General features: G+C 36.0%; 1 protein-coding gene across 1 annotated transcript in view; it reads right to left on the bottom strand.

The window, feature by feature from the left end:
* Positions 1 to 13,683, bottom strand: part of LOC150094186 (transmembrane protein 181) — a 324,122-nt gene that overhangs the window by 251,761 nt on the left and 58,678 nt on the right. Inside the window, exon 3 of the mRNA XM_090411991.1 lies at positions 6,482 to 6,572. Coding sequence (XP_090268117.1) covers positions 6,482 to 6,572 — 91 coding nt within the window. The remainder of the gene's footprint in view (positions 1 to 6,481; positions 6,573 to 13,683) is intronic.

Raw genomic sequence — 13,683 nt, 5'->3', positions numbered from 1 at the left:
ATCCCCCTCACCGGAAGGTCCCCTTCCTATATAAAAAACTCGACCCACTTTAAAGCCCTCACAGAAAATTTAACCTTGAATAAGACAGACATATTGGTAAGCTTTGATATCTCCTCTTTGTTTACCAATATTCCCTTAATTGACACCTTATCTCTCTTAGAAAACGTTTTTCCCTCTGACATCTTAGAACTCTTTTCCTTTGCCATCAACTCTGGGTATTTCTCTTGGAACAACAAAATCTACAAGCAGATAGAGGGAACTGCCATGGGTTCCCCCTCTCACCCCCCCCTTGCCAATTTCTATATGGAAGATTTCGAAAAACGAGCCATAGACTCACCCCCACTCAAACCTTCTATCTGGCTAAGATATGTACATGATGTGTTCTCTATTTGGCCTCATGGCCCAGACACGTTAGACTCCTTCCTCAGTCATCTCAATAGTCTACCTCCAAGAATCCAGTTCACTATGGAAAAGGAAAAGAACAATTGTTTACCCTTCCTAGACACCTTAGTCACACGCCTGCCTAATGATACACTTACCTTCACCGTATACAGAAAACCCACACACACAGGCAGATACATTCACAAACTCTCCAACCACCACCCCTCTCAACAATATGGCATTATTAAAACCCTTACCAAGAGAGCCCACAATCTTTGTTCCAGTGGAACCGCCCTCACTACTGAGCTTAACCACATACACAGCACTTTCCTCTCCAATGGCCACAGTGATCACAGTATCAAAAAAAAAATAAAAAATAAATAAAATAATCAACTCCTCCCCCATTCCCCGTCCTTCTCGTCAACAAGATTTTAAAAATGCCATCACCATACCCTACATCCGTGGCACATCCGAAAAAATAGCCAAGATACTAAAAAAGTACAACCTACACACAGCATATAAGCCCCACCGCAAACTTGCTACCCTTATCCGTTCTACAAAAGATCAGCTCCCTCCTCTCTCTCTGCCTGGAGTTTACAAAGTACCCTGTTCCTGTAAGCTGGCATACTTTGGACAGACAGGCAGATCAGCATCCGTCCGTCTAGAGGAACACAAGTCTTACATCTTCAAACACAACTATGGCCATTCAGGCTTGGCTGACCATGTTTTGGACACCACCCACAGGGTATCATGGAAGAAAACCACCATGCTCCACCACAGCAAATTCAAGAAAGAGAGACTTTTCTTAGAAGCAGCAGCAGCTCTCAAAAACTAACCAAATCTCAATAAATACGGTTGCATTAAGCTTCCGAAGATTTGGGAAACACTCATCACCAGAGTTCCCACCTTACATTCCAGGCGACCTACTACTGCCCTTAGAGGGCGCTCTACCTAGATAGGACTTTAGTGTCACCCACGTGGTTGGGCTTAGTATTGTTTGTTATTTGTGTATATGTTACATTAATTGTTTTTGTAATCCCCGTAGATGTCCTAGTGACTAGGACAAAATATAGGAAGTATTAAATTCTATTTTAATTCTTTTTGAGTGTTGTAAAAAATCCATTAAGCCTCCAACATGACTGTTAATAACAGTTGATCCACTAGATCTGTGGCAATACCCTACGTCACACCACACAGCCTCAAAGTCACTGCTACATGAAAGTTGTTACTAATATTGTTAACTGTTACTAATTAAAAACTCTTACTAATATTGCACTCATATCTATCCATCTTAACTCGACTCAAAGCATCTGATATAATTAGCATCACACCACCTCTTCTCCTATCTTGCACATCCTCATAAATACTGTACTCTTTACACTTAATACTACTAAGTACATATGCTTCTGAGAGCCAGATATCACTAAAGCCAATAATCTGAGACAACAACATATTCACTAAAGCAACAAACTCAATTCCTTTGTTCCTTCTACTCCTGGCATTTGTGTGCAGGCCTAATAAGTTACCTCAATGCTTTTTGTATACACTCTTCTGTAGTCTGCATGATCCAGTTGGGCAACTTTCAGATTCCTGTTCACATCTAATGCTTCACAAACATCCTTATAGATACTTAACAAGTCTGAACTGGGCAAACACGGTCTTCTTTTCATCATAATCACCTCTATTATTAAGCATATTTGTATCATTAACATAATTATGTAACTTACTTGCTCTTACACAGAGATTACCACAATTCTTCTGATCATAATCTAGTTTCGCTAACTGTCTCTATTAGGTATCATTCCAATAAATAATTTCTCCAGGATACCAAACATTCAAGTGCAGGCCAATCTCTCTTGTATATCCCTTCTTCCTTAGCACCTAGGAAACTTGAAGTAACACAGTCTTTTTTTTTTTAATGTAATGGCTTTAATTACAACACACACACACATATCAATACTAAGAAAATACATATATTTATTCACTTATTTGCTGATATTTCACTGGTTTTATACCCACCATCTTCAGAACACAAATAATTGGTCACAATATGCAAATTGCAACAATTAGTTAATGGTAGAACAGTTTAAAATTGTAATAGACAATACAAAGAACTAAAGTCCTAAATGGCACCATCTCTTGTTAGATAGAGAAAATTTAACAAGTAGTAACTCGATCTTAAAATTACTGTCTCTCATATTTTTAGTAAATTGATACAGCCATATACTTGTTGACGTTTAAGAAATGCTTTAAAGCTTCTGTTGATTTCCAAATTCATTACAAGTTAAGGAGACTATTTTTGGAATCTGCAGAAGTTTTAAAACATTTTCCAAATCTCGACAAGTATGGCTCTCTCTCTCTCTCTCTCTCTCTCTATCCAACAAAGGGCAGGGATTAGGGCTTTAGTTCTCTGTGTTGGCCATTACAATTTAAACTCTTCCCACTATTAACTAATTGTTGTTGTTTGAGTAGTGTGATAAACTGTTTGTGCTCTGAAGATACTGGCTATTAAAACTAGAAACATCAGCAAATAAGTAAATAAATATGGTATAAATTTTCTTATTATCTTGTGTTGAGAATTGAAACCATTATAGAGAAAACTTAAAATGACATTGATCTTTTTTTACATAAATGCTACACTAGCCAACATCCTCTATGCACCACCTAGGTTGACAAAGCAATTATTTTAAATGACTGTCTTAAGTTAAGTGCATAAGCTTCGTTATTGACTTAGAAAGTAAAGTTTTTTGTAATTTGAAGGAAAGCATTAACATACATGAAAAGTGTGTTGATAGAGTAGAGCGATTAGAAATGGGAGCAAGAGTCTGGACCATAGTAGAAGAGCTAAGGCAAGAGTTAGTGAATATGAAAAGTGAAATGAAACTTCAAAAGAAGAGATTTTAAACTTTCCTGGTGGAACAATGAAACAAATAACTGATGCATTGCAGAAAGGAAACAGTAAGCATCAAAAGTAGTGGTAGTCTGCAACGCATCAGTTATTTGTTTCATTGTTCCACCAGGAAAGTTTAAAATCTCTTCTTTTGATGTTTAATATCCTCTTCCAGATGTTTCATTTCACTTTCTCTTGATTTATTTACTACATTAACTTCTTGACTCTGTTAAAAGGCACAGAGTCAAGAAGTTAATGTAGTAATGGTCAGAGTCTACTTGTGAAGCAGGATAATACAACTAATTGGATTGTACAACAGGAGGAAAATGGATACGAGGTTGAAGATGTGGTCGCATCAGCACAAAGTGATGGAATGCATAAAGGTGATGATGAGACAGGTAGGAATGGAAATCAGAGTCAGGATCAGGGAATTGGGAGTGGCCAGACTGAAGAGAGGTTTGGTATTGCAGCTAGAATAGAGAACGTGTGCTGGTAGAATGGACTCAAAGACACAGGGATTGTTATGTTCGTACACAAATGTAAGGGGTATTCAAAACAAGAGAGCTGAGTCTGTTGCACTGATACTGATTATGTGCATGTACAATAGTACATGCACAGATTTTGAATCTGTGAAGTTGAAATAATAGGCTATTATGGAAAGCTCTGTAGTCAATTAGCATCAATACGTTGGGTATATGAGCTGAGCAGAAAAGATGTTGACAGAGCATGGAAATTCGCAAGGCAATATCTGACAGGATGCTGTTCTAGGCCAGGGAATGTGGAGAATACTGACTGCAAAATGTTTACGCAAATTGGTCAGGCATGTAAAAAGAAGGTAATCCTGATGGGAGATTTTAATTACAGGAATATACAATGGAAGGAGGAGATAGTGTGTGGAGAAAAGGAAAGTAAGTTTGTTGAGTTTCTGAGAGAAAAATATCTCAAGCAGCATGTGACTGAAGCAACTAGAGGCCTAATGTTTTAAATTTGGTGATAACTTTACAAGATGTTAATGAGGTGTTGACACTGCTGCTGGTTGGTTAGAGTGATCGTGAGGTACTCTTTTGAGAAGTGGTGAAACAAGAAAAGGTTACTGCCAAAAATGGATATATGTGGAAGTATAAAGCAGGTGATTATGGGAAGCTCTGTAGTCAATTAGCATCAGTACGTTGGGTATATCAGCTGAGCAGAATAGATGTTACAGAGCATGGAAATTTGCAAGGCAGTATCTGACAAAAGCAATGTATAACTACATACCAAGGGTTAAGCGAGCAAATAGAGTAGTAGTGAAATGGATGAACAGTGAAAAAGAAAATGCTATGGAGGAAGTACAAGACAGTTGATGGTGATCAGATCCGTGAAGAGTATAAAGTGCAGGCTAGGAAGGTGACAAACATGGTAAAGAAATAAAAGTTGTAGTATGAGAGGAGATTGGCTGGTCAGGCCAAGGTTTACTCAAGGGAATTTTTCTGCTATATGGCAAGCAAGAGAAAGAATAATTATGGTAGGTTGACACTTGTGGATAGTCATGGCAGCAGAATAACAGTTGGATATAGTGGAATTATTGAATAAGCACTTTATCAGTGTATATCATACTGGTGCAGTGCAATATATAGAAGGGAGGCAAGTATTAGGAGAATTGGAAGTGAAAGAAACTGTATCAGGTGTTAATTAGATTAGATGTTAATAAGGCTGTGGGAATAGATGACATATCACCACATATTCTTAAGGAATGTGCACAACACTTGGCTGTGCCCTCGACCAGTTTATTTATTTGAAAGTCTTGCAAAATAGTATCATTCCATAAGCATGGTTCTAGGACAGAAGTTTCTGATTATAGACTAGTCTGTATAACTGCAGTTGTGGTAAAGGTGTTGGAGAGATTGGTTAGTAACAGAATACAGGATTGGGCTGATGAACATAACATTCTTTATGATGGTCAACATGGATTTGTAAAGCATAAGCCTTGAAATTTACTTGCAATTTATGATATTGTAACAAGGGTGTTAAAGGAGAATCATACACAATAATATTTTTGGAATTTGCAAAAGCATTTGATAGATTACCACATGATAAGTTAGCATACAATCTGCAGAGAATGGGAATATATAGTATATTGGTTAGATGGATCAGAGATTGGCTCTTTGAATGATACCAGCAAGTTATGTATGACCGAGGATAACGAGTGGCATGCCCCAAGATTCTGTGTTTGGGCTGCTGCTGTTTAACTTGTTTGTAAATGATATATCATGTGGACTAACTGTGGATCTTCAGCTGTTTGCAAAGTTGAGAAGAATTATAAGTAGCATTGCTGATGTTAATTCTCTTCAGGAAGACTTGAATGGACTTTTGACTTGGACAAAGGAATGGGATTGTAGGTTTAATATTAATAAGTGCAAGATGTTGCATTTTGGAGTGCAGAAATATAATGTTATGTACTATACTGAGTGTGTTGCACTGTAGGAAGCAGATGAGATTCGAGATTTGGGAGTGATGGTTGACAGCAGACTGAAGTTCGGAGGGCATATTGCAAGTGTTGCAAAGACTGCACATAGTGCTGCTACGAAAAGAAGTACACTGATAATAGTTGTGCCACTGTATAAAGAACTGGTCGGACCACACCTGGACTACTGTGCTCAAATTTCGTCGCCTGGTTTTCAGCATGATGTGGAAACGTTGGAGAAGATCCAGAGATGAGTGACTAAGACAATATCAAGACTTCGGAATGCTGGTTATGAAGAGAGATTGAAGAAATGCTGATTGAAATGTGGTGGACAGGAGAAAAAGAGGTGATAACATTTACGTAAATGAGAGGATTTTACCAGATTAATCTAAATGGGATTATAAAAAGAGTAGAAGGCAAGGGGGAGGGAACCAGAAGCCATCCCTGGAAGTTATGTAAAAGTGTGGTGAAGAGGGATGTGAGAATAGATTTTTTACATGGAGAATTGTCAGTGAATAGAATGCATTACCAGAATGTGTTGTTAATGCAAGGAGTATTACAGATTTTAAGATTCAGAACTATAAATAGGTTGTCAGAATGATAAGTATGGAGGGTGCAATAATAATAATAATAATATATAATCACTAAAGTAATACAACAACAACAACAACAACAACAACAACAACAAAAAAAAAACATCATTCAGGTTAATTCTTACTGGTGGTAATGTTGGAGTGAACATGAATGTTATCAAGTATTTTACTCACCATCTTCATCTGATAGAATAATCCTAGCAATAACCCATAGCTGTTGACTATAAGTGGACACTGTCGGAGATTTCAGAACAAATGGTCCTGTCTGGAGATAACATAAAATATACATCTTAACAATTGATTACCTGATATGAGAAGTGATTGGTCACATAACCTATTATTAACAGACATTTTATTAATAATTTTAATAAAAATTAAAAGTAGAGAATAAAAAAAAATAATAGGATTTCATTTAATAATAAACTAAAATTTAAAAAAAAAAATTAAAATAAAAAAAATTCACCTCTTCTAATAGATTTAGTTCTTGCTAAAATAAAAAATACTGGGACTATATAAGAAAATTGCAAACTTATTGTACATTAGTTTTATGGAACTAATGTACAATACAAAATTACGCTATGGAACTTCCATGGATTGGAGTGGGATAATCCAGGAACCCTACTCAATGGAATTTTTTGAAGTTACTTCAAGTCATAATAACTAAAGAAGAATTAGAAATCAGCCTGAAAGAAACAAGAAATGGAAAATCACCTGGAGAAGATAAGCTAGGTTCAGAACTATATAAATAAGCAGGAACAAGATTCAAAGAAAGACTTATTATTTTTAAATAAAATTTATTCAACTGGTATCCCCCCAATAGAATGGAAAAAAGCAATTGTGATTCCTATCTTTAAAAAAGGTAATAGAGATGACACACCTTAAAAACTATAGAGGTATCAGTATACTAAATTCCTGTTACAAAATATATAGCAGAATCTTAAATAGCAAACTAATGAAATATTCCGAAAACTTTATTTTAGAAGTACAGAATGGATTTAGAAAAGGACGATCATGTACAGATCCAGCCTTTTGCCTAAAATTAATAATAGAGAAAAGAAGAGAATACAATTTAGAAATGCATATTGCATTTATTGGCTTTGAAAAAGCATTTGACAAAGTTAAAAGAAACATATTATTTAACATATTAAAAGAAAGACAAATACCAAATAATATCCTAAAAGCTATCACAAGTATATATAAAAATAATCAAATACAAATAAGATTAAATCACGAGCTATCATATACAAGAGAGATAAACCAAGGGGTCTGACAAGGATGTCCCCTCTCAGCAACTCTTTTTAATATCTACTTAAATGAAATAATAATAAAATGGAATAAAATTTACATCAAGGAATTAAACTTTCTCCTACAGTGAACTTAAACACTCTCCTTTTTGCCGACGACCAAATAATAATTACAAATTCTGAAGATAACTTACAGAAAGTTATTTTAGATCTAAATGAGATAGCCAAAGATTATGGTATGATAATATCAACAGAAAAATCAAAAACTATGGCCTTTATAGGACAAGATCCAGCAAGAACTAAAATAGTAATAGATAACAAGATCTTAGAACAGGTGAATTCATTTAACTACCTAGGATGTATGATCACATATGAAAATGAAAAAGACATAAACATAAAAATCGCAAAATATTTAAAAATAACAGGTGTAATTTACTCTATATTTAAACCAAACCTAGTTCAAAAACAAATCAGACTAAACGTATACATTAGCCCTATCAGTCTTAATGTATGTAAGTGAAATCTGGACAATAAAACAAAAAGACAAACAAAGATTAATAACAGCAGAAATTAAGTTTATGAGAAAAACTGCAAAGTATACTCTATTTGATCACAAAAGAAATGAAGAAATTATGAAAGAATTAAACCAAGAACCAGTAATAAAAAAAATTTAAAAATATAAACACAAATGGATGGAACACGTTCAAAGAATGAAAACAGAAAGATTACCAAAACAAGCCTTAAAGTACAAGCCATTAGGAAAAAGAAAACCAGGACGTCCTCTTAAACGATGACTTCTAAGGATGGAACAGGCCATGCTAGGCCTAAATCCTTGATACGCATGATGATGACTTCAAGTCATTTAAATTATTATTATTATCAAACCGTAATGAAATCACCAAATGGTTGGCCAAATGGTTAGTGCATCTGCTCTCCAGCAAAGAGGCTGCAGGTTCAAATCCCACCAAGGGCATGGATGTTTGTGATTGTCCTACTAACCAATTATTATTGCTACGACCTTGTGTTCTAGCACAATATGACCCTTGATGTCTTTGTGCCATAAAAAAAAAAAAATCAAATAAAAAATTTTAAAAAAGTAATGGAATCAGACTCATCACAAGAGATCTCTTCTGTCACAAGAATGCTCAATGAACCATGCCATAAACTCATTCATCATTTCTGCATTCACTATGCTCTCAAGCATTCCACTCACCAACCACTCCCTATCAAATAACCTACTCCACCTCCTCCACCATCTTTATATAGCTTTCAAGGATGGCCACTTGTTCTGTGAGAAAAATTCTCTTCCTCACAGAACAAGAGGCCATCCTTGTTCTGTGAGGAAGTACAATAAGGTACAATAAGTACCTTATTGTACTTATAAAGATAAGTACAATAAGGTACTTATCTTTATATTTTATATCTTATTTATTTCATTGTGCTTAATCCAGTATCCCTAGAATATTGTATCACTCTTACATTCTACAAGAAAATCCATAAATGTTGAATTTTATATCATATTGAAGCAAATCATATGCACATTTGCACACCTTATTCTTTTGTGAGTTGGTGGGATCCCAATCTATAATTTGGTATGTTGACTGGTCTTGGAGAAGTGCATGATGGATTATTATTATTCCTGACACCTCCAAGGAGTCCGAAGACTCATCGCAGGAGGACACCTACAACTGTCTCAACCACTACACAGAACCTCTACTATGAATTATCTCAATCAACGCCATCTACCACCCACCTCCTCCACCACTACAACTAGTATTTTTTGTCTGTAAATTGTGTGTGTTCTGAAGGGCTGATTTGTCTGTATGCGGGATGAAAAACCCGAGTTTCTGGGAGAAAAAACCCTGCTACCTCCATATGAGATCGGCTAACTCGCCTTCGATTGAAAATCGTCCAGATAAAGATTCCTCCCGTCACGACGAGAATCGAACTTAGACCTATTCCAATCGAAGGGCGCAATGTACCGTTGTTCTTCCAATTGCACTACGGAGAATGCAACAGAATATGAAAGCAAAATGCTAATATTTGCACACCTTATTCTTTTTAAGTTGGTGGGATCCCAATCTATAATTTGGTATGTTGACTGGTCTTGGAGAAGTGCATGAAGGATACAACAGAATATGAAAGCAAAATGCACACACTTCTCCAAGACCAGTCAACATACCAAATTATAGATCGGGATCTTACCATCTCACAAAAGAATAAGGTGTGCAAATTATTGAACAAAGCTGCTTCCTGGCCTAAAGAAACAGTCCAACAAACTCAAGTCCTTCCACATTAAAACACCCAGGATATATGTTCCAAAAATTCACAAACAAGGTACACCTTTATGCCCTATTGTAGATAGTATAAACAGTCCTACATATAAACTTGCTAAACATTTAGCCAAACTACTAGCCACTTTCACAAACAATTCTCCCTCTTTTGTTAAAAATTCTACCCACCTAAAAATTATTTTAGAAAACCATACCTCAAAAAGTTCAGACTTAATGGTAAGTTTTGATATCACCTAACTATTCACAAATATACCATTAACTGAAACCCTTAATTTACTAAATTCACAATTTCCCCCTGATATATTTCAACTATTTAAATTCACATTACAGGAGGTTATTTTACATGGAAAGGAAAAATATACAAACAATTAGATGTGACAGCTATGGGACCCTCCCCTTTTCTTCCCCCTTAGATAAATTTTACATAGAACATTTGGAAAAGCTAGCTATCAATACAGCCACTCTCAAACCTAGTCTCTGGATATGCTATGTTGATGATGTGTTTGCTATTTGGCCACATGGCCCAGACACATTGAATACATTTTTAGTGCATTTAAATAACCAGCACCCAAAAATCCACTTTACAATGGAACTAGAAGCTAATGACTGTCAGCCCTTCCTGGACACACTAATCATACGTGTTCCAGAAGGTTCCTTATCAACAGTTTATAGAAAACCCACACACATACAGGGAGATATTTACACAAACAATCACACCATCACCCATCTCAACAATATGGTATTCTAAAAACACTAACTCACAGAGCTAGAACAATTTGTTCTGATGACATTGCTCTCACTGCTGAACTTTCTCACCTATGTCACACCTTCTTGACCAATGGCTATAATCCCCAAAAGATAGATAAAATACTAAATGCTCCTCAGAAATCCCCTCACTGTCTACCATAAAAGACTAACAAAACTGTCACCATCCCATACATTAAAGGCACATCTGAAAAGATATCTAGAGTGCTTAACAAACACCAACTACACACAGTATTTAAACCATATGTGAAATGAGCAACTCTCATCTGTTCACCTAAGGACAGATTCTCTCCTTTATCACATTCAGGAGTCTATGAATGCCCTTTCATGTTATCGAGCCTACTATGGACAGACAGGAAGAACTTTAAATGTGGACATCTGCCTCAGTGAACACAAATAATATATCCGGCACTTTCGGTATGGAAAGTCAGGTCTAGCAGATCATGCTTTGGATACCCCTGCACACAGGATGATTGAAAAAAAAACAAAAGTGCTGCACAGAAGCTTTTACAATTCAGAGAGGTTGTTCCTGGAATCAACAGAAGCCTTGAAACATACTCCAAACCTCAACAAGTATGTCTGTATAAATCTACCAAAGATTTGGGAGACAGTCATCTTAAGACCAAATTAATACCTGCTTCCTCTCTCTTTTTTTTTTCAACTTAGATGGCACCTAATTAGGACTTTAGTCCTTGTGTTGCATGCTACAATTGCTCATACTAGTCCAATTGTTATACCGGATTGTGGTTGTTTTGCTACTGTAACAAACTTTGTTTATGTGCTCTGAAGATGCTGGATAGAATACCAGCAAAATATTAGCAATTAAGTGAATAAATAGTTATTTGCTTATCAATCTGTGTTCGCATCTATACCGTTAAAACTCAATCAACATATTAGTAGTAAAGTTTATGGGAAATCAAAAGTCATACGCAGATTTTCGAACAACACAGGAGGTCGGCACCCCTAACCCCTCCGCATTGTTCAAGGGTCAACTGTAATTTTAAACTGTAGGTATCTTTATAGCCCTGTGAAAATGCTCTTTTTCATTAGTGCTACACCATAAAAAAAAATACCATTACAGATATGATTCTAGTCACAATTTGAGAATATTTTTCTTGGCCTGTTTTCAGCGTTCCCAAGTAAACTGATCTTGGGTTCAACACCACCGTAGCGCAATTGGAAGAACAACAGTATGTTTCTCGTTGCCTTTATATGAATTTTTTTCAATTGAAGATGAGTTAGCTGATCTGATACGGAAGTAGCAGGGTTTTTTCTCTAGAAACTTGAGTGTTTTTCATCCTGCATACAGACAAATCAGCCTTGAGAACACATGCAATTACAGACAAAAAATACTAGTGGTGGTGGTGGTGAGGAGTAGATGACATCGATATAGATCAGTTTCCCAAACTGTTCTGCGGAACACCAGTGTTCTGCAGAAAGCAAATAAGTGTTCCATGAAAAATTATCAAAATTAATATGAGCCTGGAATGGTTTTAAATGCTCAGACAAGTTCAAATGTGTTTGAAAATCAGACGCTCCTCACTTTGCATGTGGATTGTGCTATTAATGGCCAGCCCATGCTGGCCTTGACTCAGCCGCCTGCAGTTGTCAACACCTCCGAGCGTGAGTGAAGTACGGAGGTATCTATTCTAGGAAACGTTCTATTCAATGCAACGCTGTGGCCCGGCACGCCTGTAGTGTGTGCTGTCGCATTTCTGTGATATGATACAGCTTGCTGCGGCGATAGTGTGCATTTAACTTTACATTGAATATGAGACCAATGATACTTGACTCTAACCATAGTGTTCCGTTAAAATTTCAGGATTTGTGAAGTGTTCTGTCGTAGGAAAAGTTTGAGAAAACCTGATATAGATGATGGTAGTGGTGGTAGAGTGTAATTGGTGGATTAAGTGGTGGAGACAGAGAATTATATTAAAAAATTAAGATATTAGAAGTTTAAATGAAGGTTTTTATCTCTTGCTCCTTCCAGCGACCTTCTAAGGCAGTGGATGCGTTTAATATTGCTTCTGTTTTTCAATAACTGTGCTTGATTTCTGAGTAGAAGAAGTGTTATATATTGCCAAGTTTAGAAGCATCTTGTTATAAATTTTCAGTATGGTAGGAAGCAGTGCGATTCCTACTGTAATTTTCTGGGCTATTTAGATTCCCTTTGGAAGTATTAGTATTATTAGTATTAATAATACTAGCCTAGATGCTGAAAATGTTCTTTCCTAATATCCTCATTTTTAATATGATATTGCCATTGATGCCATCTGTTCATGCCTCTAATCTTTCTCAGGACTCTCATATCTGCGGTCTCTAGTCATTGGTCAAGTGTTTTACTTCTGACCCAGCTCTCAGATCCATAAGTTAAAACTGGTTTGAACACTGTCTTGTATACAGCTAATTTAGTGTTCCGACTAATTTCTCTCTTATTCCATATGAATTTATTCAATTGACTTCCCCCCATACCAGCTTTGCTGATTCTGTTGTCTATTTCTATATTTAATTTACCATCTTCAGTAAAAATTGTGCCTAAGTAGCCGAAATGTTTTACTTGTTCCACAGGTTCTCCATTCACAACACAGTTGACATTTTCAATGATTCTGCCTATTTTCATTGTCTTTGTTTTTTTATTGCTGACCTTCATACCATATCTATTACAACAGCTATTCACTTTAGTCAGAGAATCTTGCAGACTTGTAGTGGATTTATTTAGAAGTATAACATCATCCGCATAAAGCAAAGAGCTGACATTAACATCTCCAATTTTGATATCATGTTTAATACCACTTTCCTTCATAATGTGATCCATATAGATAATGAATAACAGAGGGGATAATGTACATCCTTGCCTCACACCAGATTTAACATTAAACCATCTTCCTGTACTTCCTTCAATTCTAACTGCTGACTTACAACTCAAATAAAGACTAAGTATTGCTTGATATAATGCCCCGTATTGAATAGCTTCTCTCTCGGCACCTTGTCATATGCCTTTTCCAAATCGACAAAACTTAAATACAGATCTTTGTTATATTTCCATGCTTTCTCGACTATTTGTTGTTAAGTG

This window comes from Typopeltis vanoorti, chromosome 22 (genome assembly GCF_054136105.1).
Source record: "Typopeltis vanoorti isolate ZY-2024b chromosome 22, IOZ_Tvanoo_1.0, whole genome shotgun sequence".
In the NCBI taxonomy this organism is placed as follows: Eukaryota; Metazoa; Arthropoda; class Arachnida; order Uropygi; family Thelyphonidae; genus Typopeltis; species Typopeltis vanoorti.
Note: the sequence above shows the minus strand (reverse complement) of the source record. Positions and strands in the feature narration are given on the sequence as shown.